This window comes from Pristis pectinata, chromosome 35, assembly GCF_009764475.1.
Source record: "Pristis pectinata isolate sPriPec2 chromosome 35, sPriPec2.1.pri, whole genome shotgun sequence".
In the NCBI taxonomy this organism is placed as follows: domain Eukaryota; kingdom Metazoa; phylum Chordata; class Chondrichthyes; order Rhinopristiformes; family Pristidae; genus Pristis; species Pristis pectinata.
This window is the reverse complement of record NC_067439.1, coordinates 4,469,390-4,497,239: the sequence shown is the minus strand read 5'-3', so window position 1 is coordinate 4,497,239 and position 27,850 is coordinate 4,469,390. Positions and strand designations below refer to the sequence as shown.

At 45.6% G+C, this 27,850-nt stretch overlaps 1 protein-coding gene across 1 annotated transcript; it reads right to left on the bottom strand.

Moving 5' to 3' along the window:
- Positions 1-215: 215 nt before the first annotated feature.
- LOC127586446 (chromogranin-A-like) lies at positions 216-27,850 on the bottom strand. Its single transcript, XM_052044407.1, has 6 exons — positions 27,622-27,850; positions 18,707-18,753; positions 15,946-16,039; positions 14,517-14,585; positions 10,069-10,931; positions 216-5,903 (listed from the first exon to the last, which is right to left on the bottom strand). Exons 1-6 carry the CDS (start codon positions 27,665-27,667, stop codon positions 5,820-5,822), a joined length of 1,203 nt encoding a protein of 400 aa, XP_051900367.1. The 5' UTR covers positions 27,668-27,850; the 3' UTR covers positions 216-5,819.

The window sequence follows — 27,850 nt, the reverse complement described above, 5'->3', positions numbered from 1 at the left end:
TGCGTGGGTTTCCTCCGGGTGCTCCGGTTTCCTCCCACATTCCAAAAGACGTACGGGTTAGGAAGTTGCGGGCATGCTATGTTGGTGCCGGAAGCGTGGCAACACTTGCGGGCTGTCCCCAGAACACACTACGCAAAAGATGCATTTCACTGTGTGTTTCGATGTACATGTGACTAAAAGATATCTTATCTTATAAAATAATTTGGAGATATCAGTGGTGATTCCAGAACAAGGTTTATTGTCTCACGGGTATTGGTAAATACAGATGAATAGTGGACCAAACTGTACCAATGACTGCGAATAATCGCCTCAGGCACCTTTGGGAATACAGGTACTTCAATTACCATGGCAACCAATGCAAAATGTTCAAAAAAGACATAATAGATAATAATAATGTGACAGGTATGGTTTCCAGAAAATAGCATATTAATATAACAGTCCAAGAATGGTGATGTCACTCACACAATGAAAACAGGATGCCTCCTGACAGGGGGAATGATTACTAGGCCTCAATTTCAATCTCTGTTGGGTCTGTTTCACCTTAGCCCAATGAAGATCGCTTGTCAGAATGGCTCTGTGGCATCCTCGCTGCTTCCTGGGAATCTCCAGCCCATGACTGCTCAGCCTAGAGGATTGAGGACCCCAGGGCCACGAGTGGGGGCAGAGGGAAGGCAGCCGTAAGCGGCAGGAGGAGCGGACCACCTCACCAATGGCCCACCGCCTGCCCCCTCTGGGGAAGAGATGAGGCTACGTTAGCCTCATCAGCCACCTCGACATCCACAACTCTGGAGTGGGTCCCACCCTCCATCCCAAGAGCAACTGCCCCGGGAGAAGTTGTTCTGGATTATTCCGTGGTGAAGCCTCGGAGGCCTTGGTCAAGTTTCCATGGTAACGTGCAGATTATAGATGAGTGTCGTTGGTAGGTGGCATTCCATTTTGAATTGGTTTTTAAAATATATTTGAAGGGGCTTGAATGTTCTTCAGTGAAATATCTGTTATTGTTTCAGAGACTAACGTGGCCCCCTCTCCCCACGTGGCCTCTGGCTCAGACAATATCGGCATACTCATGGAGTCATAGAGCAATACAGCACGGATACAGGCCCTTCAGCCCAACAAGCCCATGCCGAACACGGTGCCCACCCAGCTAGTCCCAATTTTCACATTCATCCCATATCCCTCTAAGCCTCACCCCTGTATGGACCAATCCAATGCTCCTTAAATAATACGATTGTACCTGCCTCAACCACTTCCTCTGGCAGCTCGTTCCATGTACTCACTCTGTGAATAGGTTGCTCCTCAGGTTCCTTGTAATCTTTCACCTCTCACCCTAAATCTATGCCCTCTAGTTTTGGACTCCCCTACCCTGGCGAAAAGGCTGTTACCGTCCACCTTATCTGTGCCTCTAATAATTTTAAACATTTCTATAAGGTCACCCCTCATTCTCCTACGTTCCAGGGAATAACAACCTAGCCTGGCCAACCTCTCACTGTCATGGAACCTCTCCCTACTCATGGAATTCTCCATTTTGTAGCAGGTTGTGGACACAGCTCAGTCCATCATGAAAACCAGCCTCCCCCCGCCATGGACTCTTGTCTACACTTCCCAATGCCTCAGGAAAGCAGCCAACATAATCAAAGATCCCTCCCACCCTGGACATTCTCTCTTCTCCCCAATCCCATCGGGCAGGAAATACAAAAGCCTGAAAGCACGTACCACCAGGCTCAAGGACAGCTTCTATCCCGCCGTTATAAGACTATTGAATGGTCCCCTGGTACGATAAGGTGGACCCTTGACCTCGCAATCTACCTCGTTATGGCCTTGAACCTTATTGTCTGCCTGCACTGCACTTTCTCTGTAACTGTAACACTAGATTCTGCATTCTGTTGTTGCTCTTCCCTTGTACTACCTCGATGTACTGATGTTTGGAATGATCTGCCTGGAAGGCATGCAAAACAAAGCCTTCCACTGTACCTCGATACATATGACAATAATAAATCAATTACCAATTAATTTTGTGAACTCATCGGCCAGCACACGATGGGAACCGTATCCCAGTGAAGGACCCAAACTCTCAGCCAATGAGCAGCGCAGGGTCACAGGGCAGTTCCAATTGGGCAGCTAGTTGACAGCTGGAGCTTTGGGAACGCCAAGCAACCTTATGATTGACAGCTGTTGGGAGCCAATAGGCTGATGCCTTCCTTCCCACCATCACAATTGCCCCATTTCTATCAGTGAGCCAATCAGAAGCTGTGAAGATACGGTGCTTGTCTATGATTGGAGCATGCCATAAATGCAGCAATAGGAAACATTTTGAGTCCCAGAAAGTTCCTCAAGATGCTGTGGAAAATCTGGGGAGCTCCATGGAGGGTGGTGAAGGGTCCATCGTCATGAACCTTCATCAACCGCAATAAAGTCTGGGTTTATATTGGAGATTGGCAAAGTGAGTACAACAATGGGCATCAAGGGCACAGCCATCAGCTATTTGTATTCCTTTTGCCACCAAGCGCAATTAAAAGCAACATTTTAATTTAATTCAGCAATAACTGAGTCAGTTTTACAATTATCCCAATGTGATAACTGCACCACAACAGCGGAAGTGAGATAAATCAGCAGAGACACAGGAGACTGCAGATGCTGGAACTTGGAGCAAAAAAAAACCAAGCTGCTGGAGGAACTCAGCAGGTCAGGCAGCATCCATGGAGGGAAATCAGCAGATCAGCTATTGCTACAGAGAGAGGTTTTGATAATTGATTCTGCTTATTTGGGAGCTTGATGGGTCATTCCCTGTGCTTCGACCTCCCTGTTTAGGGATTGAGCAGTTTGCCTGGTACATGGGGAATGGAGTGAGGCACAGGGGGTGAAACATTACCCCTCTAGATGTTCATTCCAACGATAGTGAGGGCAGTCATACCAAGTATGTTACTGAATTGACCAATGATCCAGCAGTTCAGATCCCAACACAGCCACTGGACAGCTTAAATTCAGGCAATTAACTACATCCAGAAAAAATCCGGTGCAGTAACCATGAAACTATCTAACTGTTGTAAAAGTCCACCTGGTTCACTCCTGTCCTTCATGGAAGGAAATCTGCTCTTCTTCCCTGGTCAAATCTACCTCACATCCCTCCCCACCATCGGTAGTATCTGCATGAGGTGTTGCCTCAAGAAGGCAACATCCAACATCAAAGAGGAAATCTGCTCTTCTTCCCTGGTCAAATCTACCTCACATCCCTCCCCACCATCGGTAGTATCTGCATGAGGTGTTGCCTCAAGAAGGCAACATCCAACATCAAAGATCCTCATCACCTTCTCGCAGCTCCCATCGGGCAGGAGGTACAGAAGCATGAAGTCCCACACCACCAAGTTCAGGAACAGCTACTTCCCTTCAACTATTTTGTTCTTGAACCAACTTGCACAACCCTAACCCTACCTCAGTACAGCAACACTGTGACCACTTTGACCACTTTGCACTACAATGGACTTTGTTATTTTTTGTTCTAGTTGTGTTTTCTTTTGTATAACTTTGTATAATTAATTTTTAATTTATCTTTTTCTAATGAATGTTGTGCATCTGCCGCTATGTGCCTGTGATGCTGCTGCAAGTAGTTTTTCATTGCACCTGTACATATACCTCTGTAACCGAAGTTTTAGTCTGGTCAAATTTTGTTTGCTAACAGTTGGGGTGTTATCTTACATTAAAGGCCCTGTAGGAATCCAAGCTGTTGTTTTATTAGTGATGGGGGCAGTCAGGACAATAGGAGATCAGAGACGTGGGAAGACTCAGATTGCTTCACTTCCAAATTCCGGGAAGATATGCTGGAGGTGTCCAACAGTTTGAGTCAGGAGAAACAAATAATCTGCTGAAGGAACTCAGCGGGTCAAGCAGCATCTGTGGCAGGAAAGGAACCGTCGACATTTTGGGTCAAAACCCTGCATCGACAATTCCTTTCCTCCCACAGATGCTGTTCGACCCGCTGAGTTCCTCCAGCAGTTTGTTGCTCCTGATTCCAGCATCTGCGGTCTCTGGTGTCCTCACTAAATCAGGAGAAACTCTTTCTGTTGCCTGTTGGGTTGATAACTAGAGGACAGAGTTTGCAATCTCAAACGCACTGGCTGTTAGAGTGTTGGGAGCAGGTTGAATAGGAAATTTCAATGGTGAACTTAATAAATAATTTAAGGGCCAATAGTTTCTGGGTTGTGGGGAAAGAACAACTGAAGAGGTTATTTAAAAGCACATGGTTGCTGTGACCTCCTTCTGTGCAGTATTCTGGAATTGTGGAATCTGGAAGTGGTTGTGGAGCCTCCTCCAGGTTAAATCATCTCCCCCATCCTGCATTATCATTGAGCTACACAGAGAGACAGCATGGAAACAGGCCCTTTGGGCCATCGAGTCCATTCTGACCATCAAGCACCATTTTAAAATGGCATCATAGTTGGCGCATACATTGTGGGCTGAAGGGCCTGTTCCTTTGCTGTACTGTCCTACACCAGTCCCATGTTTGTTCTCCCAACATTCCCGTTAATTCTCTCCCAGATTCTACCCCTCACCCACACTCCAGGGGCAATTACAGCGGCCGATTAACCCACCAACCTGCACGTGTTTGGGATGTGGGGGAAACCCACGCGGTCACAGAGAGAAGGTGCGAACTCCACACACGGCACCAGAGATCAGGACTGAACCTGGGTCGCTGGAGCTGTGAGGCAGCGGCTCTGCCCGCTGTGCCACTGTGCTGCCCCCAAGCCAATGCCTAGTGTTGCAGTCAGGAAGGTGAGTTGCCAGTAAATGCAATGCCTGGATGTTTGGGTCAATTTTTTGTCATACCTGAGATGCTAATGGCTGCTTCTGACATTGTGACATTATTTTTAGAACATAGAACCTAGAACAGTACAGCACAGGAACAGGCCCTTCGGCCCACGATGTTGTGCTGAACCAACTAAACTAGTAATTAAACGTCAAACTAAACTAATCCCTTCTGCCTGCACATGGTCCACATCCCTCCATTCTCTGCACATTCACGTGTCTGTCTAAGAGCCTCTTAAACATCTCTGTTGTATCTGCCTCCACCACCACCCCTGGCGGAGCATTCCAGGCACCCGCCACTCTCTGTGTAAAAAAAACCTGCCCCGCACATCTCCTTTGAACTTGCCCCCTCTCACCTTAAATGCACGCCCTAAATGGACTTAATTCTCCCCGGAGATCCAATGTTGAGGAAAAGCAGCAGAAAACTATCTGTTGTTGGAAATATAATCACCACTGGGTCTAAGTCCCGGGACACCCAAAGACCATAGCACCTTCACCCCATCGACTCAACCACCTTCTTGAGGGGCAGTGAGGGATGAGCAGTAAGTGCTGGCTTCAGCCTTAATGCTCAAACACCGCATAAGAGCACATTGCAAGAGGAAAGTTGGAGAAGTGTGGAGCAATTTCTCTTCTGCCAAGTCCACTGTGTGTTAACTCATCATGCACACCTTATTTGGGCATCATTCTGAGCTGTGCAGTCAAGCCTGCAGTGCATAGAATGCCCACCAGGCACCCCTGTTCCCTCTCCTCCAGAGCAATGCCATGGGATAGTCATTAACCCAAGGGAAGGTGTGAAGAGTTGTTTTCTAAATCCAATCCTTTCATTGATGGAGTGACATTACTGATTACCAAAAGAACAATGAAGGTTGAATTATATACCATGCATCACTGCACCTGTCCATGCTTCATAAAGCTTTGGACTATAACAGTACAGAGCCAGGGAAATAGATGAGAGGCTGGTGTAACACTTAAACACGAGATGGTCAATATCACGGGAGCCAAGCCCTTGGGAACGTGCCTCAACCCCGCCGAATGTCTCTGAGTTTCTCAGCAACCTCCTTCAGTTCCTTCTCAATCTCCGCCAGGTTCCTCAACTCGTGCTCCTGGGGGAAGGGAAGTAAAACAGAATGGATCTGAAGCAGCCAGCATAATCAAAGACCCCACCCGCCCAGGAGGTTCTCTCGCCTCCCCTCTCCCATCGGGCAGAAGATGTAAAATCCTGAAAGCACGTACCACCAGGCTCAAGGACAGCTTCTATCCCGCTGTTATAAGACTATTGAATGGTCCACTAGTATGATAAGATGGACTCTTGACCTCACAATCTAACTTGTTAGGGCCTTGAACCTTATTGTCTGCCTGCACTGCACTTCCTCTATAACTGTGACACAATATTCACATTCTGGTTTTGTTTTCCTCTTGTACTGCCTCTATGTACTTACGGAATGATCTGAACATAGAACATAGCACTACAGCACAGTACAGGCCCTTCGGCCCACAATGTTATGCCGACATTTTATCCTGCTCTAAGATCTATCTGACCCTTCCCTCCCACATACTCCCCCCCCCCATTTCTCTATCATTCATGTGTCTATCTAAGAGTCTCTTAAATGTCCCTAATGTATCTGCCCCCACAACCTCTGCCGGCAGTGCGTTCCACGCACCCACCACTCTCTGCGTAAAAAGCTTACCCCTGACATCCCCCTTATACCTTCCGCCAATCACCTTAAAATTATGTCCCCTCGTGTTAGCCATGGATACTGTCTGGATACAGAAGCTTTTCACTTGGTACGTGACAATAATAAACCAACTACCAATTCAGTCAGTAGCCTTTGCTGCCTTGGCGATGCAAGTACTTGTCAGCGTTTCTTAAATGTTGTGAGAGTATCTGCCTCCACCACCCCCTCAGACTGAGCACTCTGTACTCCAACCACCCTCTGTGTGAAGGAGAACCCTCTATCCACTGTCCTGGCCAATATCTTTCCCTCAGTCAACACGAGATTGTCTGGCCATTATCAGACGTCTGTCTGTGGGAGCTTGCTGTGCAGGGGCAGGATGCTGTATTTCCTGTGTTGCTGCTGGGACTACATGTCCCCAGCCATCGAGCATTTTGGGATGTCCTGAGGTTGAAAAATGCTTTCGAAATGTCTTCCTTCCTTCCCTAACCTGTTCCATTCTAACAAACGAGGGTCTTCCCTTGAGGCTTTCGATACCTGGCACTTCTGCTTTGCAACATTTCCTGTCTCTATTTCTGCTTGGTTCTTTGTGTTGGTCAGCAAGGGCAGAGCAAACCCTTCCCCAACCCAGCAACTATCAGAGATGAAGGAGGGATTCATTGTAAATTCAATGTGGCTGTAATCTCTAAGTGCTTGATTTAAGTGCAGTAATGGCTTTAAGTTCCTGGGTGTTAACATATCAGATGAGCTGTCCTGAGCTACGCACATAAATGCAATCACAAGGAGTGCGCACCAGCGTCTTAACTTTCTTAGGAGATTAAGGAGGTTCGGCTTGTTACCAAACACTCAGACTTCTACAGATGCACTGTTGAAAGTAACCTGACTGGTTGCATCACGGTCCAGTACGGCAATTCGAATGCATAGGAATGTAAGAAGCTGCAGAGTGGTGGACTCAGCCTAATACATCGCAGGCACATCCCTCCCCACCATCGGGAGTATCTACAGGAGGCGCTGCCTCAATAAGGCAACATCCATCATCAAAGATCCCCACCATCCGGGCCGTGCCATCTTCTCACAGCTCCCATCGGGCAGGAGGTACAGAAGCCTGAAGTCCCACACCACCAGGTTCAGGAACAGCGACTTCCCTTCAACCATTCAGTTCTTGAACCAAATGGCACAACCCTAATCACTACAGTTTAGCTATGATCACTTTGCATTAAAATGGACTTTTTTTGTTCTAATTGTGTTCTTTCTTGTAAAAATTGTGTATAATTTAATGTTTTTCTTGTGAATGCTGCTTATCTGATGCTCTGTGCCTGTGATGCTGCTGCAACTAAGTTTTTCATTGCACCTGTATATACCTGTACTTGTGCATATGACAATAAACTCGACTTTGACTTTGGCTAATTACACAGTAAATCTTATTTCATTTGATAGCTCTACAGTTGGCTGCAAGACAAAGTCCAACAGGAATTGAACAATAACCACCTCAGCAAACCACCACACTTTGCATCTGCACCTACAGTGAAATGAATCTCCCAGGGTTTGTGGTCTGTTTCTGAGTCAGAAGGTTGCAGGAGCAAATCCCGCTCAATAAACGAGCGATAAAATCTAGGCAGATGCAGCAGCAAGGGATACGCTGAGGGAGGAGCTAACCTTTGGCTGAGACTTTGTTCTCTGAGTTGGGCTCCACTGTTCCAAAGGAGAGCAGGAGAGCTCTTAGTGTCCAAGAGCCGATATTTTTACACTAAAATATCATCTACTGATTAGCCCTAACCTACCTCGGACTATATTCCTTTCTCCGCCTCTCAACTTGCCCTAGTGTCATTATGTCTATTTTGTTGTGCAATTTATGTGTAATTTATGTTGACCGGTTTATATTAACTTATGTCTGTCCTGTGTGTAATGTACAGTGCTGCTGCTGCAAAAAGCTCATTTTCGTGGCATTTGTACCTGTGCGTGTATCCCCATGGCAATAAATTTGAAGCTTGTTGCTGTTTGTGGGATCTTGCTGTGCATGAAATGGCCCCAGCATCTCTTAATTGCAATAGTGATTAATAATGGCTGTCACATGCTTTGGGAGGATATATGTTTCTTTGAACCTTGAGGTGAAAATAAATAGTTCTGAAGCTCGATTGTGCAGACGAGGACTTGTATACGTTTGAGGTGTGAAGAGCGATGATGAGTACTTTCAGTGTTTTCTGTGTTATTCCAGCATCTGCAGTGTCTTGCTTAAAGTATCTTGGTTAAAGTATGTTCTAAAGAAGAACTGAGAGGTGGGTTAGAGAGAATTTTTCCCTCTGAGGGGGGAGATCCAGAACCTTCAAACCGAGACACAAGAGACTGCAAATGCTGGAACCTGGAGCAACAAACAATCTGCTGTAGGAACTCAGTGGGTCGAGCAGCATCTGTGGGGAGAAAATTTTGGTCGATGTTTTGGGTCAAGACCCGGTATTAGAACCTTAAGACTAGTAGGTTTAAGGTCTGTTAACCCTTAAGAAATGGTATAATTTTGATATGAGCATTAAGTGTTATGGGATCAAGGCACATACAGTAAAACTCCGATAATTTGCTATCCGATTGTTCGGAAGTTCCACGTTCAGTATCTGGCTCACGAGGTGATATTTCCTGTACCATCTTTAAACTCACAGGGTTGCAAGTCCCACACTCTTTCTACACCCATTGTGGGTCCAGTTTCCTTGCACTATCTTTAACTCACCAGGGCCCCTTTTCTGGCACTCCCTTTGAACTCACTAAATTCACTGAAAACTTTACTATATTACATAGAACATTACAGCACAGTACAGGACCTTTGGCCCACAATGTTGTGCCGACATTTTATCCTGCTCTAAGATCTATCTAACCCTTCCCTCCCACATAGCCCTCCATTTCTCTGTCATTCATGTGTCTATCTAAGAGTCTCTTAAATGTCCCTAATGTATCTGCCCCCACAACCTCTGCTGGCAGTGTGTTCCACGCACCCACCACTCTCTGTGTAAGAAAAACCCCCTTATAGCTTCCTCCAATCACCTTAAAATTATGTCCCCTTGCGCTAGCCATTGTCGCCCTGGGAAAAAGTCTCTGACTGTCCACGCGATCTATGCCTCTTATCATCTTGTACACCTCTATCAAGTCACCTCTCATCTTCCTTCTCTCCAAAGAGAAAAGCCCTTAGCTCACTCAACCTGTCCTATCCTCAGAAGACATTGTTGTGTAACATCTAAAGAAAGTGAATTGAAGGTGCGTTAGGATATTATTAGGAGAATAATAATCTGGAAAATCTGCCAATCCGGCTCCATCAAAGTCTTGAGGATGCCAGATTATCAGAGCTTTCTGTACATGGAAATAAATCAGTCGCAATCTCATTGGATAGCAGGACAGGCTGGAGGGGCTGAATGGACTGTGGAGTCACATTAAAATAAGTGGTTAAAAGCAGGAATGGGAATTAGGCAGCAACGATGGGGGGGGGGGGGGGGGGGGGGGAGGTTGGGGTTGAGTTCTTTGGTGGACCTGTCTCCTATATGTGGAGTGCAGGAGCAACTTCGAGGTGGAACAATTGCCTTCACCTGGGGAAAGAGCAAACCTGTTCACTGACCTCATGTCTCAGTTTCCTTTCTTCCTCTCCCTCCTCCTCCTCTCCCTCTCCCTCCTCTTCTTCCTTGCCGTTTTCCAAATCACGCTGCCTCTTCCACAGCTGTTCAGTGTCACCTTCACGTCTCTTCTTCAAGTCCACGTCAAAGCGATGGTGTCTCTTACCTTCACCCACCTCCTGCTCAAGGGAATGCTTATCGGAGGTTCCTTGCAGATGGGTTTGGGTCTCCAAGATCTTCAGCCCTTTCTGCTCTGCTTCAAACTGACCAGTTTCTTCATCACTGGCATTCTCTTGAACTCGCTTCTTAACACTTGTCTGTCCGTGGTCATCTCTCCTGTCGACGTCATCTTTCTCTTTGCTCCAGTGTTTCTTCTCTCCTTGCTTGACTTCTCGGCTCTCCAGTTCCTGCTTGGCGATCTTCTCAATCAGTTCATCAATCTTGAGGAGGTCACGTTCCTCTTGCCCAAGCTCATTGGAACTTTGATCTTCCTCAGATGACTCACTCTGCCTCTTCTCAGAACTTCCTTTGTCTTCATCACCAACCTCTTCCTGGCTTGCGTGCATCACGACCTTGGTGTCATCTTCACCGTTAATAATTTCTTTGTCTTTGTGTTCTTCCTCCATGTTCACCCCTTTGCTTTTCTCATACTTCTTCATGTCTCCCTCTTCCTTTGAAGGGATATTCTTCTTCACATTTGATCCGCCCTGGCTGTTGAGATTGTCCCTCCTCTCATCTCGCCCGTCCTTCTTGAGTGACACAAGCCTCTTCTCCAAATTGCCCTGCTCTTTCCACTCTACGCTTTCTGCTGTCGGGTAGTTCCACTTTTTGTCGCTTTTAAGAGGCTTTTGCTGAGCTGAACTCTCTCCTGGAGACAGGAAACACAAAGGTTAAAACATGAGGGTGTTGCCATGAGGAAAGATTGGACAATCCTGGGTTACTTGTTGAGGAGAGACTTAATTAGGGTGTAAAATAATGAGGGTACCCCTTAGTAGAGGGGTCATAAACCAGGGATCAAATTGGGAGCAATGAGAGGGGAGGTGATGAAGAATTTTCACCCAGAGAGTCGCAGGGATCTGGAACTCAGTGTCTGAAAAGGGTGGCAGGAACACTTAAACAGTGGAGTTGAAGAGCTGATCTGCACAGACCCAGTGCTGGAAGGTTGGATTAGACAGGGAAGCTCTTTTACAACCTGCACAGACCTTATGGGCTGAATGGCCTCCTTCTGGCTCATAAATGTTCTGTGGCTTTGATTTGTCCAATCAATGCACCAGACACATCCTGTGATGGTAACTTCAAGGACAGACCATCTAAAACCATCTGAAACAGGGCTTCCTCTCTAGTGGCATTGCAACTGAAAGGTGAGGTCTGAGTCCACCAGGGCAAACTTGGTGGGCTACTACTGGGAAAATTGATCTTGATAAATGCTGAAAGATGACTGTAAAACCCACTTGCTTCACTGACCAACCCTGAATCTGGTCCCATGGACGCTAGTCCCGTGGTTATGTCATTAAGTCTTGAGCCCCTCAACATTGTCTCAGTTTGCCTTCTGTCAAATCCGTTCACCATCTCACTGGTTCTACATCAGATTAACCAAGCCTGGGTGATAAACATGGCTCATTGGCAGGACTCTTGCCTCTGAGGCAGGAGGTTATGGGTTCAAGTACCACTCTGGAAACTTAAACACAAAATTTGGGTCATCTTACAGTTTGAAGGGGCTCTTAAACCAAGGTATTGGCTACTGTCTCAGGTGGATAGGGGGATGTAGCTCAGTGGGAGAGTGCATGTTTGCATGTATGAGGTCCCGGGTTCAATCCCTGGCATCTACACATTGGTGACCGAGAATTTAGTGGGCAGGCACAGTAGTGTAGTGGTTAGCGTAACACTTTACAGCGCCAGCGACCCGGGTTCAATTCCGGCCACTGTCCATAAGGAGTTTGTACGTTCTCCCTGTGCCTGTGTGGGTTTCCTCCAGGTGCTCCGGTTTCCTCCCACACTCCAAAGGCGTACGGGTTAGGAAACTGTGGGCATGCTATGTTGGCGCCGGAAGTGTGGCGACACTTGCGGGCTGCCCCCAGAACACTCTACGCAAAAGATGTATTTCACTGTGTGTTTCAATGTACATGTGACTAATAAAGATATCTTATCTTATATGGAAGTTTCCTTGGCACTACCTTGAAGAAGAGCAAGACAATCTTTCCTGATGTCCTGAGATCAATATTGATCACTCAACTACTAACATTAAAGTCATTATCACATTGCTGTCTGTGGGATCTTCCTGTGCACACTGGATTTCCTACATAACAGTGACTGCTATTTCTAAAGTACTTCATTGGTTGAAAAACACTTTGGGACGTCCCGAAATTATGAAAATCATTATCAAATTGCAGGTCTGTCTTTTATTCCTCTACCAGTGTCTTGAGAACAAGTCATTTTAAGATAGGGATTGAAAACCAAAAAAGTGCAGATGCTGGAAATCTGAAGTAAAAACAAGGAATGGTGGAAACACTCAGCAGGTCAGGCAGCATCTGTGGAGAGAGAAAAATAGAGTTGATGACTCAGATCGAAGACCCTCCGTCAGAACTGGGAAAGTAAGAGAACAAGTTTGTTTTACATTACAGAGGCAAAGGGATAGGACAAAGGGAATATCTGTGGTGGGGTGAGACTATCTGTGCCCATGCGATGCCAGAGTTTTTGGAGCCCTTTGGCTGATATATTAATGGGAGCTATTAAGAGAGAGAGAAAACAAGGGCACAGTAAAGCTGTGAAACGTAGTTGGAATGAAGAATGCTGGAAATGCCCAGTAGGTCAGGCAGCATCTGTGGAGAGAAAAGACTGAATAGGTACTACAGATGGATGTTACAGCAGTTCTGATTGCAGACAGGAATGGTTGAATATCTGAAATAGTTGAATTTGATGTAGAGTGAGGAGGCATTGTTCCTCAACCATGCTTGGACTTCACTGGAACTGTGTAGGATGCACAGATAGGTCAGAGTGGGAATGGCGTGGAGAATTAAAGTGACTCTGGTTTGGACTCCCCAGGGTAGGGGAGTCCAAAGACAGATGGCATAGGTTTAAAGTGAGAGGGGAAAGATTTAACAGGGACCTGAGGGGCAATTTTTCCACACAGAGGGTGGTGGGTATGTGGAACGAGCTGCAGGAACAAGTACAATGTTTAAAAAGCATTTGGACAGGTACATGGATGGGAAAGGTTCAGAGGGATACGGGCCAAACGCAGGCAAATGGGACTAGCTGAGTTAGCCAACTTGGTCAGCACAGACGAGTTGGGCTGAAGGGCCTGTTTCCGTGCTGGATGACTGTATGACTCCCCCACCCTCTCCAGCCCTGGCCTTTTGCTCTGTACCAACGAGATCCAATGTACCTCACTTCCTGTTTGGGCAGGATAGAATATCAAATTCAACAATTTGCGAGAACCCACTTTTCCTGTTTGGATCAGAACCGGCCTGTTTTGCTGTAAAGTTATTCAACTACAACACTTACGCATGTTTTTTCTCAGGTGCAGCCTTGCCTGTTGAGCATTTCCACCATTCTGCTCTGGGTTTTAGGCTTCAGCAATAGCTCAGACCCACATTTGACAGCTTTAACTCCCCCGGTTCTCTCTCTCTCTCTCTCTCACTCTCTCACTCTACTCTCCTCTCTCTCTCTCCCCTTCTCTCTCTCTCCTTCTCTCTCTCTCTAACTAACCTCATTAATCTATTGAGACGACAGTTCCATTAACAGCAGGGCAACCCTAACCTCAGCCTGTCAGGGCCATTCCCCTTTCTGCAATCCATCTCTCCCACACCCTCTCTGAAACTGAAAACGAACTTGTGTTCTCTCTGTCCCACTTCTGACGGTGGGTCTTCAATCTGAAACGTCAACTCTGTTTCTCTTTCCACAAATGCTGCTGAGCTCAATCTGTAAGAAGTCGCCTGGAATTTTGTTTAAATGGCCTGTTCCTTGAAGAGAAGAGTTCTGACTGGGAAAAGCCCAAGGCGTGTGGAGGCTGCTGGTGTATCCCCAGGCTGACCACTGATGGTCAATCCTCAGTAGCAATTACACTTGATCTTCTAAAGCTGGGGAATTTATTGAGAGAAAAGGGGGGAGAGGGATAGGTAGAGGAGAGAGGGAGAGAGAGAGGGGGAGAGGAGAGAGAGAGAGAGTAAGAGAGAGCATAGAGAGGGAGGATAGAGAGAGGGAGGAGGATAGAGATGATAGATTAGAGGATAGAGAGAGGGGGAGGATAGAGAGAGGATAGTGAGGAGAGATAGAGAGGATGGGGAAGGGGATAGATGGATAGATAGATTAAATGAGCGAGGGGAAAGGAACGATAACTAGAGAGAGAGAAAGGGGATAGTGAGAGGGGGAAGGAGATAGAGAGAGATAGACAAATAGAGAGAACGAGAGAGAGAGAGAGAGAAAGGGGATGGATAGGTTGATATGGTTACTGTACCGTGATGTGTGAGCTCCTCCAGCTCCCTCAGAAGATTCTGATGATGCACCATAGCCAGAACTCTCTCATCTAGCAGAGAAGATAAATGTTGCAGTTAGAACTGTGACCATCTTAAGTCTACAAGAATGAGAAGGGTCAGGCGGATTATTAAAATACAGTCAAAAAGTATCTAATGCGACACAGAGACAGAGAGGGTCAGAGACAGAGGGGGAAAACATGGAATGTGAAGAGATAGAATTCAGAAAGACTCTGATCTGGAAAGGAGAAAGACAGAGAACCAGTGAAATGGTGCGTTATCAAAGAGAGAAACTGGAAAGAGAGATGGAGAGAAGGAGCAAATATGGAGACAGAATCAGAGAGAGGTGACAGAGACTATGGGGTAAGGATGTGGGGGTTTGAAAATAGGGTAGAGCAGCTGCCTCACAGCTCCAGTGCCCCAGGTTTGATCCTGACCTCCAGCGCTGTCTGTGTGGAGTTTGCACGTTCTCCCTGTGACTTTTGGGTTTTCCCCTAGATTCTCCAGTTTCCTCCCTCATCCCAGCAATGTGCAGGTCGGGAGGTTAATTGGCTGCTGTTAATTGCCCCCCAGTGTGTAGGTGAGGGGCAGAATCTGGGGGGAGTTGATGGGAATGTGGGGAGAGTAAAAATAGGATTGGTGTAAATGGGTGGTTAATGGTCAGCACAGACTGGGCGGGCCAAATGGCCTGTTTATGTATATATCTCTTTATGACTCATAATTTTGATTTATGTCAGTGTGGTGATTTTCATAAACTTTAATCAAGGAGGTTAACAGGAGCTCAATCCTTCCAAAGCAAGGACTGCTAGGCTGTATCTGTCATTGAAGTTAGTGGCTCCCAATTTGGGCACCCATCCCACGAAGCTTTCCAAAGTTAGTGGGGCTGTGAAGCCTCTGTAACATTGAGGTGGTTTCGTTAGAAGGTTCAGCAGAAGTGAAATAAATGAAAAAATGTTCTTGGGACACAAGGATTAGTTGAGGGGTAGAATCTGGGGGGTGGGGGAGTTGATGGGAATGTGGGGAGAACAGGTTACCGTAAAATATGTGGAAGAATGGGATTGCTTTGAGAGCCAGAACAGACTCGATGGGCCAAATGGCCCCCTTTTATGCTGTTAGGAAGTATGAGATAAAACATAGAGAGATGGAGAGAATAATAGACATGTCAGTGAGAGAGAAATGAATGCGAAAGAGGAAGAGAGCTGGAGGGGAGAAAGAGTATGAGAGAGAGAGTGAGACTGAGACAAGAGAGAAAGAGAGAGAGAGAGAGGGAGAGAGAGAGACAGAGATTGCGGGGGTTGAACCAGGAACCTCAGCATAGTAGAAATAAAAAAGGTACAACGGGGTGGAAAATGGAGAGAGAGAAAGACAGAGGCAGAGAAACAGCAGAAGGAAATATTGGAGGAACAGTTTGACCTTCTTTGAGAATCTTGCTGCATTCATTACTCAGCGGCAGTGGGTTGGGTTTGGAGAGAGTATCTGAGATCACTTCCACAATACATCTGGTAACCTGCAGAGGGAGACAAAGGTGCACAGTGACAATGAATTACAGGTGGTAAAATAGGTGACCATTCAGCCCCTCAAACCTACCCTTACTCAGTTTTTCTAAACCTGTTCATGCTTAGAGGATATAGCTGATAAAGTCAGCATGTAATTCCCATCCCTCGCTGTCCCTGAACTGCTATTACAATGGGCAGTTAAGAAGCAACTGTATCACACTGGGGCATCAAACAAAATGCTGGAAGAACTCAAGAGGTCAGTCAGCATCTGTGGAGGGAAATGGACAGTGAATATTTCGGGGTTTTTTTGCAGTTTCTTGTGTCTCCATATCACACTGGGTCTGGAGTCACATATAGGGCAATAATAGATTGGAATAAATTATCTGGCCCACATAAATGTACAAGGTGGGCACCATTACAAATATTTTAAACCCTAAAATGTTTATATTTAAAATGCCATGGTGGGATCTGAACTCATTTCCGTAAGACCATAAGATCACGCAATATAGGAGGAGAATTAGGCCATTCAGCCCATTGGGTCTTCTCCACCATTCAATCATGGCTGATTTATTTTTCAACCCATTTTCCTGCCTTCTTCCTATAACCCTTAACCCCCTTACCAATCGAGAACCTATCAATCTCTGCCTTAAATACACCCAATGACTTGGCCTCCACAGCCCTCTGTGGCAACAAATTCCACAGATTCACCACCCTCTGCCTGAAGAAATTCTTCATCTCAGTTCTAAAGGGACGTCCCTTTATGCTGAGGCTGTGCCCTCAGATCCTGGACTCTCCTATTAATGGGAAACATCCTCTCTATGTCCACTCTATCCAGGCCTTTCAGTATCCAGTAGGTTTCAATGAGATCCCCCCCTTATCCCCCTGAACTCCATCAAGTACAGGCCCAGAGCCATCAAACACTCCTCATACGTTAAGCCTTTCATTCCCAGGATCATTTCTGTGAACCTCCTCTGGACCCTCTCCAGGGCCAGCACATCTTTGCTTAGATACGGGGCCCAAAATTGCTCACAATATTCCAAATGCAGTCTGACCATCGTCTTATAAAGTCTCAGCCTTACAGCATTGCTTTTAGTCTTCAAGATCTCTAGATAATGGTCTGCTAAAATAAACACTACGTTACTACACCCTTCATTGAAAGAAAGTATGGATGATATCAATCAGCTTACCCTACTTGGATCACCATCTTTGACGAAGAAACATCTACTTATCTCAGATTTAAGATTACTAATCAAGCTGACAAAGAGAAACAGAGTTTATGTTCCAAGTCTGAGACCCTTCATCAGGGCAGATGTGGAGGTTAAGTTGCTGGAAGAGCAACTAATGATCCAGAAAGATGATTTCAAATCCCTCCAGGACAATGAGGTTGGAATTAAATGTAATTTGTAAATACAAATGAAAAGTTAGTCTCAGTCACGGCCACCATGAAACTGTTGTTTTATTGTAAAACCTATTTGTTTCACTGATTCCCAATGTGGAAGGAAATATATCATCTGGTCTGGCCCACATGTGACCCCAGACCCACCAATGGGCTACCAGGGATGGGTAATAAGTGCTGGCATTGTCAGTCACATCCTGAGAACAAATTAAACTGAAATGAACAGAATTGTTGTTTCAGGGAAAAAGTTTTAGTTAACACTTTTTCATATTTTTGCGGATGCTGCCTGACCTGCTGAGTGTTTCCAGCATGGTCTGTTTTTATTTCAGGTTTCCAGCATCTGCAGTTTTTTGATTTTGAAAAGGAAATTAGTGACTGAAACTGCCAAATCCCAGTTTAAAAACTCCTATCCTTATTTTCAAAGCTCTTGGTCCTAACCCCGCACGCTTTAACTCTCTCTGGTCCAATAGCCCTACCCTCTCATTCTAACTTATCTCTAATTTTGACACTCCAACATCAACAGCCTTCAGCTGCATGGGCCCCAAACCCTGGGATTTTCTCCCTAGACTTCTCCACGTCTCTCTCACCAAAGACTCTTGGAAATTTCTACAGGTGTACAGTGGAGAACATTCTGACTGGTTGCATCACCGCCTGGTACGGAGGCTCCAATGTGCAGGATTGCAAGAGGCTGCAGAGGGTTGTAGACTCAGCCAGCTCCATCATGGGCACAACCCTCCCCACCATCGAGGACGTCTACAAGAGGCGGTGCCTCAAGAAGGCTGCATCCATCACTAAGGACCCTCACCACCCGGGACATGTCCTCTTCTCGTTACTACCATCGGGGAGGTGGTACAGGAGCCTGAAGATCCACACTCAATGTTTCAGGAACAGCTTCTTCCCCTCCGCCATCAGATTTCTGAACGGTCCATGAACACTACCTCGTTATTCCTCTTTTTGCCTTATTTATTTATTTAACTTACAGTAATTTTATGTCCTGCACTGTACGGCTGCCACATAACAACAAATTTCATGACAAATGTCAGTTAATAAACCTGATTCTGACTGTGTGTTCCATTTGTTGGTCAACTGATAACTCTAACAACAAGTTTGTCTCAATCTTGCATTTTGTTTAATGCTGCTCCTGTGAATCAGTCTTTGCCATTACAACGTAACAGAGGGTATACAGAGTAACTTGTTGTTGGTGCATCGCCCATTCATGTGGTTATAAAAGGAGGAGACGTTGGAAGGGTACAGGGAAGACCAAGGGGAGAGACTAGTTTACCTTCTCATCTTCCTTCAGGATCTCGGATGACAATGGTCGACAGGTCACTGCAAGAGAGAAATGATTGACGCAAGGTGGCAGTTAACAATGAAGGCAGGGCAGTCAATGTTAACACAACCTCAAGGTCCCAGAACCCTTGCCTCTATCCTCCACCCATCCAGAAGCCTGGATGTCTCAGCTGAGGCTCAGTCCCTCCTGGATTGTGGCTATTGGTCCAAACTTCAGTGCAGAGGTCTCAGCGCATCCGACACACCCAGAGCAGTAGAGTGATAGAGCTATAGAGACATACTGCATGGAAAGAGACCATTCGGCCCACTGAGTCCTTGCTGACCATCAACCATTTACATTAATCCCATTTTTGTTCTCCCAACATTTCCATCAACTCCCCCCAGATTCTACCCCTCATCTATACACTAAGAGGCAATTTACAGCGGCCAATTTCCCCACCAACCTGCCAATCTTTGGGACGTGGGAGGAGACCGGAGTACTTGGGGGAAACCCACACGGTCACGGAGAATGTGCAAACTCCACGCAGACAGCACGGGAGGTCGGGATTGAACCCAAGTTGCTGGAGCTGAGAGGTGGCAGCTCTACCAGCTGCCTGAGGGGATACTGAGGGAGTGCAGCACAGCTGGAGGTGCCATCTTTCAGATAAGGTTGAGGGCTTCTGTGTTCTTTCAGATGGATGTAAAGAAGAGCACAGAACAATGTTCTCCAGTGTCTCGGCCAGCATTTAGCACTCAATCATAGAACATCGAACACTACAGCACAGTACAGGCCCTTCGGCCCACGATGTTGTGCCGACATTTTATCCTGGTCTAAGATCTATCTAACCCTTCCCTCCGGCATAGCCCCCCACTTTTCTGTCATTCATGTGGCTATCTAAGAGTTAAGAGACTCTAATGTACCTGCCCCCACAACCTCTGCCGGCAGTGCGTTCCACACACCCACCACTCTCTGTGTAAAAAAACTTACCCCTGACATCCCCCTTATACCTTCCTCCAATCACCTTAAAATTATGTCCCCTCGTATTAGCCATTTTCACCCTGGGAAAGAGTCCCTGACTGTCCACTCGATCTATGCCTTGTACACCTCTATCAAGTCACCTCTCGTCCTCCTTCTCTCCAAAGAGAAAAGTCATAGCTCACTCAACCTATCCTCATAGGACAAGCTCTCCAATCCAGGCAGCATCCTGGTAAATCTCCTCTGCACCCTCTCTAAAGCTTCCACATCCTTTCTATAATGAGGTGACCAGAACTGAACACAATACTCCAAGTGTGGTCTGACCAGACTTTTATAGAGCTGCAACTTTTATAACAGAAGTACATACACATTGATCTTTGAGGGATCTTACCATGCACAAATTGGTTACAGCATTTCATACAATACAATAGTGACTGCACTTATAAAGTGCTTTGAGATGTTCTGAAAGGTGTTACAGAGAAACTAGTATAATTGCCCCCAGGATATCATGGAGAACTGCCTTGTCCTTCTTCAGAACGAGTGGCAGATTCAGCTCATGTCTCAGTTCAACATTCCGCCTGAAAGACAGCACCTTCAACAGTGCTGCACCTAACTCCTCTGTGTGTGCTGTACCTGCCATTCACTGGTAGCCTTCAGACTCTGAGGTAACAGTGCTATCCATTGAGCAGATACCGACACTGAGCTACCTCTTAGCATTCAGCAAGATCGTTCAAAATTAAGCACAGATTACTTATAAGACTTTGTATCTTATAACAACTGTACTGACCTCCAAAAGGTTAAATGATCAGATTAATTCTTCACTTTATGCTGTAAATATTCTAATTTTTAATAAGTACAGGTAAATATTGATTCCATAGATAAAACAAAATCAAAACATTCTGCAGTGCAGAGATTACATAAAAATGTAAAAAGTAAGGATATTAGAAATGAGCACAAGGTCATGCAGTGGTAAAGGACAACATCTGGCAAACCGCTGGCAGAGGCTGTGATGTCAAATCAGACCTCACAAAGCAGCTGAAGGTCGTTTAGTCTAATGGGACAGAGACACATCCACGTGACCCAGTAACTCTGCTTTTCTCTTCAGATGCCAAGTGATCATGTACAATTAAAGAGTCATACAGCACAGAAAGAGGCCCTTCTGCCTATCGAGGTCACACCAACCATCGACCACCCATTTACAATAATCTTACACTCTCCCCACATTCTCATCATCTCCCTCCAGATTCTACCACTCACCTACGCACTCGGACCAACTTACAGCGGCCAATTAAAAACCTGTACCTCTTCGGGATGTGGGAGGAAACCGGAGCACCCAGAGGAAACCCACGCTGTCACAGGAAGAACATGCAAACCCCACACAGGCTGCACCCTTGGTCAGGGTCAAAGCCGGTTCTCTAGCACTGTCTGCTTCTTTCTATACTTACTTAAGGAAATGCACACTGCTGGGCTTATTACAAAATGTCTCTAACTGGAGTCTCTTCTTAACAAAGTTATTGAATAAGATAAAAATGTCCTGGTATACTGTATATATCTTCATCATTTATACTAAAATATGCTATTGGGGCCCAGTACAAAAGTCAGCAGATTAACCCAATTTTGCATTCATTAATGTTAATTGTCAATTAACTTGGATTGTACATCACTGTACAGAGGACATTTGATCAGTCCCTCTGCTCCGTGCTGCTGTTTCTGCCTCGCAACAAACTCCTGCCAACTTTCCCATCTGCCCCCTTCACTTTTCCCCTCTATTCCTTTCTCTGCTGTTTGTTTATACAACCTCTTCTTGAAGCCCTCTCTGCCTCTCACCCAAACTCTCCATGTGGGAACGAGTTTTGCATTCTCCTTTCTCTCAGTAGAAACACGTTTCTCCTGCATTTGCCAAATTGAATAGTAAGAGTCAAAGACTCTTACAAATTTCTACAGACGTATGGTGGAGAGCATTCTGACTGGTTGCATCACCACCTGGTACAGAGGCTCCAATGCACAGGATCGCAAGAGGCTGCAGAGGGTTGTAGACTCAGCCAGCTCCATCACGGTCACAACCCTCCCCACCATCAAGGACATCTTCAAGAGGTGGTGCCTCAAGAAGGCGGCATTCATCACTAAGGACCATCACCGTCTGGGACATGTCTTCGTTACTACCATTGGGGAGGAGGTGCAGGAGCCTGGAGACCCACACTCAATGATTCAGGAACAGCTTCTTCCCATCCACCATCAGATTTCTGAATGATCTATGAACCCATGAACACCACCTTGTTATTCCTTTTCTCTCGCACTATTTATTTATTTTGTAATTTATAGTAATTTTATGCCTTTGTTCTGTACTGCTGCTGGCAAAACAACAAATTTCATATCATCTAAGTCAGTGATAATAAATCTGATTCTAATTCTGATTCTAGTGGTTGCCTTAGGTTTACTATTTTATGTATTATTTTGGGCTCTGATGAGACTGCATCCAGAATATTTTGTACAGAACTGGTCTCCTGACCTAAGGAAGGACACAACTGTGATAGAAGAAGTATCGTGAAGGTTGACTAGATTAATTCCTGCAATAACAGGCTTGTAGTAAGAGGAGAGATTAAGCAGATTGGGTTTATGGTATCGAGTTCAGAAGATGATCCCATTGAAATGTCCAATGTTTTGTAGGGTTTTATAGGGTAGATGCAAGAATGATGTTACCCCTGGTTGGGCTGTCTGGAACCAGGGGGTCACTGTCTCAAACTATGGACCTAGACAAGAAGACATGACTTCATCCAGATGGTGGTGATTTTTTGGGGTTCTGCACTTGGGGACTGTGAAGATTCAATACTGAGAATATTCAAGCCCGAGGTTCCTGAAGTAAAAGCTCAGTCATGAATTTATTGAAAGGCAGAACAAATACATGGATGGGAAAGGTTTAGAGGGATCTGGGTCAAATGTGGGCAAATGGGACTACTTAGCTGGGCATCCGGTCAGCATGGACGTTGGGCCAAAGGGCCTTTTTTCAGAGCTGTATTATTCTATGAATCTATAACAGGCACGAAGGGATGAATGGCCTCCTCCTGGTTTTATATCTTATGTTCTTATTTATAGCCACTTGGTTTTGGTTTCCTTGTGAGTAAACATCTTCTCTACCTTATCAATAATTAAATCATGTAACTCATTGCTGGTTCTTGTTTCCTGATCCCTCACATGTACGTGCCCAGTTAGTGCCTGATGACAACCACTATTGCCCACTTTCTTATTGTCTACACTGTATTGACATATACAAATGGATATCTATAAATAAAAATAGAAAATGTTGGAAACACTCAGCTGGTTAGACATAAACAACACTAATGTTTCAGATTGGTAACCCATCATGTGAACTGGAAAAGTTAGAAAATTCTCTATTTCTCACTCCCTGGATGCTGCTTGACCTGCTGAGTATTTCTGGCACTTTTGGCTTTGATTTTAGATTCCAGCACATGTAGCCAGACCTACAACAAGAATACATTTAACTCAAAGGAAGCTGACATTAAAGGAGCCAGGTAGCTATACTTTAGAGGCAGTTCAGTAACTTCACAGTTAAAAACTGACCATGGATTATATCCTACCATGCCATTTATTTCTTTGGATTAATGTAGAAGAAACAACAGGATTTTTAAATTAGCTTTTAAAAAGGCTCTGAACTAAATAAAATGCAAGAAGGGAATTATTCCTTCATGAACAAACACACCATGGATCCTGAAATAATCAAGCATTTGTTGGAAGTTAAATGTCTGCTTTTGTTTCACCGAACCTCTGTGATGTCGCTTTCAACAAGTCAACGGACAAGTAACATCCACAGCACCACCAAATCTAGGTTTGATCCCAATAACTTTTGAAAGTGTTAACATCAGAGTCACCACCAAATTTCTTGCAAATTTCTATAGATGTACAGTGGAGAGCATTCAGACTGGTTGCATCACTGCCTGGTGTGGAGGCTTCAATGCACAGGATTGCAAGAGGCTGCAGAGGGTTGTAGACTCAGCCAGCTCCATCACAGACACAAGACTCCCCACCATCGAAGACATCTTCAAGAGGTGGTGCCTCAAGAAGGCGGCATCCATCACCAAGGACCCTCACCATCCGGGACATGCCCTCTTCGCGTTACTACCATTGGGGACGAGGTACAGGAGCCTGAAGACCCACACTCAATGATTCAGGAACAGCTTCTTCCCTTCCGCCATCAGATCTCTGAATGGTCCATGAACCATGAACACTTTTTGCACTGTGGATTTATTTTTGTAAGTTATAGTAATTTTATGTCTTGCACTGCACTGTTGCCACAAACCAACAAATTTCACATCATCTAAGTCAATAATAATAAACCTGATTCTAATTCTGATGCTGATTCTCAGTAAAACTTACGCATTAATCTTTCAAAGTGCTGAAAAGCTTTAGACTTTTCCCCATCAAAACAGTTTTTTTGTGATAATGGCCAAACATCAAACAGAATGTGACTTTCCTTAATGACAATGGACTTATTCACTAAATCAGCCAATTTATAAGGTAGAAATGATACAATGTGGGGGAGGGTTGTGTTGATCAAATTGTCACAGCTGTGAACTTTGTACAGACTTCAGCATTTGCAAGGGAATTGTGGACAGAATCAGTCACCTGTACACATGGGAAGAAAATGCAATGGTCTTTGTGAGGTTAGTCCCAAACAGCTATGCAATACAGGTTGCTATGTTCTACAGCAGTATACATCAACACAAATAGTCTCCCCTGCTGGGGGGATCCTCACCTCTAAAAGGTGCCCTCTAGTCATCCTGAAAGTCACAGGGCTTCTACTGTAAGGAGTTCTCCACAACCAAATCCCGGAGAGTGAGCATTCTAAGGAGGAGGACTATAACGTACTGAACTTTAGTGCAGCCAGGTCCAATGACGAAAGGCCACAGTTCAATGTCCTCCTGACATTGCACAATGAGGGTCTGCAATCTGTGTAAAAATCACAGCACCAGAGACCTGAGTTTGAAGCTGACCTCCAGTGCTACCTGTGTGGAGTTTGCACGTTCTCCCTGTAACGGCATAGGCTTCCTCCCCGGGTGCTCTGGTTTCCTCCCAGCTTTCAAAGATGTGTGTGTTGGTAGGTTAATTGGTTGCTGTACATTGTCCCCTAGTGTGTAGGTGAGTGGCAATATCTGGGGACTGTTGATGAGCACATGGGGAGAATAAAATTGGACTCACGTGGGATTGATGTAATGGGTGTTGATGGTCGGCATGGACTCAATGGGCCAAAGGGCCTGTTTGCATGCTGAATCTCTCTATGACTCAAGGACAGCTTCTATCCCACTGTTATAAGACTATTAAACATTGAATGGATCCCTAGTACGATGAGATGGATTCTTGACCTCACAATCTACCCTGTTACAACCTTATTGTCTGCCCACACTGCACTTTCTCTGCAACTGTGACACTTTACACTGCATTCTGTATTGTTTTACCTTGTACTACCTCATTGCACTGTGCAATCTGTACGATCGGTATGCAAGACAGTTTTTTTTTACTGTACCTCAATACATGTGACAATAGAAAACCAATTCCAATTTCCTCTGAATGTTAGTTGAAGGAATGTATATACAGGAGAATTGGTAATAATTGGTAATTAGTTTATTATTGTCACTGTACCCAGATACAGAGGAAAGCGTTTGTTGGCCTGCCATCCACACAGATCATTCCACACTAAGTACATAGAGGTAATACAAAAGGAAAAAATGCAGAATAGCGTTGCAGTTATAGTATAAATGACATGGAAGGTGCAGAGATTGCTGACATATGCAAGTTCTGTATTATATATAAAATTGCAACTCTTATGAATAAAATAACATTCTGTTCAGTGGGGAACAGTCTCCTCCCCGTGATTGCCCGGGGGCGCCGTTCAGAGTTAAACGGGACTGTATATTGGCAAATTGGTAAACTGGTAAATTGGTTTAGTGGTACAGTGAAAAACTTGCCTTGCATACCGTTCGTACAGATCAATTCATTACACAGTGCATTAGGTAGTACAACAGAGTGCAGATTAAAGTGTTACATTTACAGAGAAAATACAATGGAGGTAGACAGCAAGGTGCAAGGCCACAACGAGGTGAATTGTGTTTTAAAGGGAACGGTGCGTTGGATGGGTTTTAACTCCACCGAGTTCCCCTCTACCCGTAGTTGTAAATACAATTAACTATTAAAAAGAAACGAGTTCTGCTGCCGTGGGAGCCTTGAGCAGTTTCACCTTGTCCAGAGCGTTCAGGTAGGAAGTGGGGAACTGTAAAGCGAGAGGGGGAGGTGCCAGCCACACCTGAGATTTTTGGATGTCTATCAAACAACTTTGATCAACAGAATGAAGTCCTTTCACCTCTTGGAGAACAATATCTCCGCGGCCCGCTTTAATCTCAAATGAGGATATATTCACTTGTACGTTGCTGGGGATAGGATCCGCGTCACGGTCTCAGTTCCATTGGTATCCTGCAGTTAAAGCAGAACCGGACTGGATAGAATCCGGATCAAGCTGTTCTACACGGACCCGAGACGGTGGTCGTTCTATAATGGTCAGAGACTAGAAGGTGCGCCACACTAACGTGTGTAATGGATATCAGTTTACCCAAAGGCTCGGCCGTCCGTTTCCCGCCAGCTCTCTATCTTGGGATTGTGTGGATTACATTTGGAATTTATCCGTGAGAGCGAGGGACAGAGGGAGGTCCGGGCAGACGGCGAGTTAGAGAGAGGGGCAAGGGGGAGGGGGAGTTATCCCCCACCCCCGTCTCGATAGAACGAGACAGAGAGAAAGAGATGTGCGGAGAGAGAGAGACGCAGAGGGAGAAAAAATGAGAGCGGGAGGAACAGAGGCAGATGCAAAAGTGATTGAGAGAAAGAGAGAGAGAGAGAGATCGAAAGAAAAAAGAGAGGGGGAGCAGAAAGGGGGCAGAAAGAGAGAGAGAGAGAGATCGAAGAAAACGGAGAGAGAAAGTGTGACACAGAAACAGATTAGTGAAGGGGGAGAGGTCGCAGAAAGGGAAACAGAGAGAGAGCGGGACAGAGGTAGAGAGTGGGACAGACATAGAGAGAGACAGAGAGAGAGAGAAACAGACAGACATGGAGTGAAAGAGATTGTGAGAGAGAGGGGCAAAGAGAGGGACAGACAGATGGAGAGACAGACAAACAGACGGTCCAACAGCGACGTATACAGAGAGAGAAGAGGACGGGGAAAAGACATAGAGAGAGACAGGCAGAGAAAAGGTACAGAGCACAGCAGAGATACAGGGAGAGGGGGAGACAGACAGAAATACAGATACCGAGAGGGGACGGAGGGGAAGGGAAGGGGGTGAGAGACAGAGGCGGGGAAGGTGATCGGAGTCAGCGAGAAATACAGATAGAAGTGTGAAGGAAACAAGCAAGAGGTAGTAAGGATAGAGGGTGGGGGGGGGGAGGGTGTAAATGGGGACCAGGGATAAAGAGAGAGCAAAGGATCGACACGCAGTCAGGCGCAGAGAGAGAAGGAGAGAGAGGGGGATAGAAGGGACAGGGCAGTGGGAGGAACAGAAGGAAGGAAGGAGAGAGGGAGGGGGAAAGGCCGGGGAGAGCGAGAACCGACTACAAAGCGGCCGCTGCGATCCAAGGATCCGGACTCCCAGGTCTCCCGCTGTCCGTGGTGCTGAAAGCATCTCTGACCCTCGAGGGCAGGAGATTTGGAAAGTACGTTCGCATCTCCCGATAACCGTTTGCATTTCGTTTTATTTTTTTTGGATTCATTACTAACCAACCCATCTCGTCACTTCACACAAACCACAACTTTTCCATATTAAATAACACATAACCAGCAAACACGATTAAATAAAAACGCCGGCACTCGACAAACAGAATTAACACCCTCCAAACAATTTTTTAAACACAATTTAACACATATGGCAAGGACATGGATTTTGGAACAACCTTACCCTGGTAACAGAGAAGCATCCAGGCTGTAAGACCCTCGTAAATCATCTTGGATTGTTTCTCCTGATGTGTGTGGGGTTTGGAGTTATGGTGACGGAGGAAAAGGATAATGTTATTTAATGAAGATGAAAAACATAAGCTTGAAGGTGTGTGGAGGTGTTGGAATGAGTTCGCTGGAGGAAACGGAAAAGCAATGGAAATGGAGATGGCTCGTCCGTCTCCGTTGTGGAG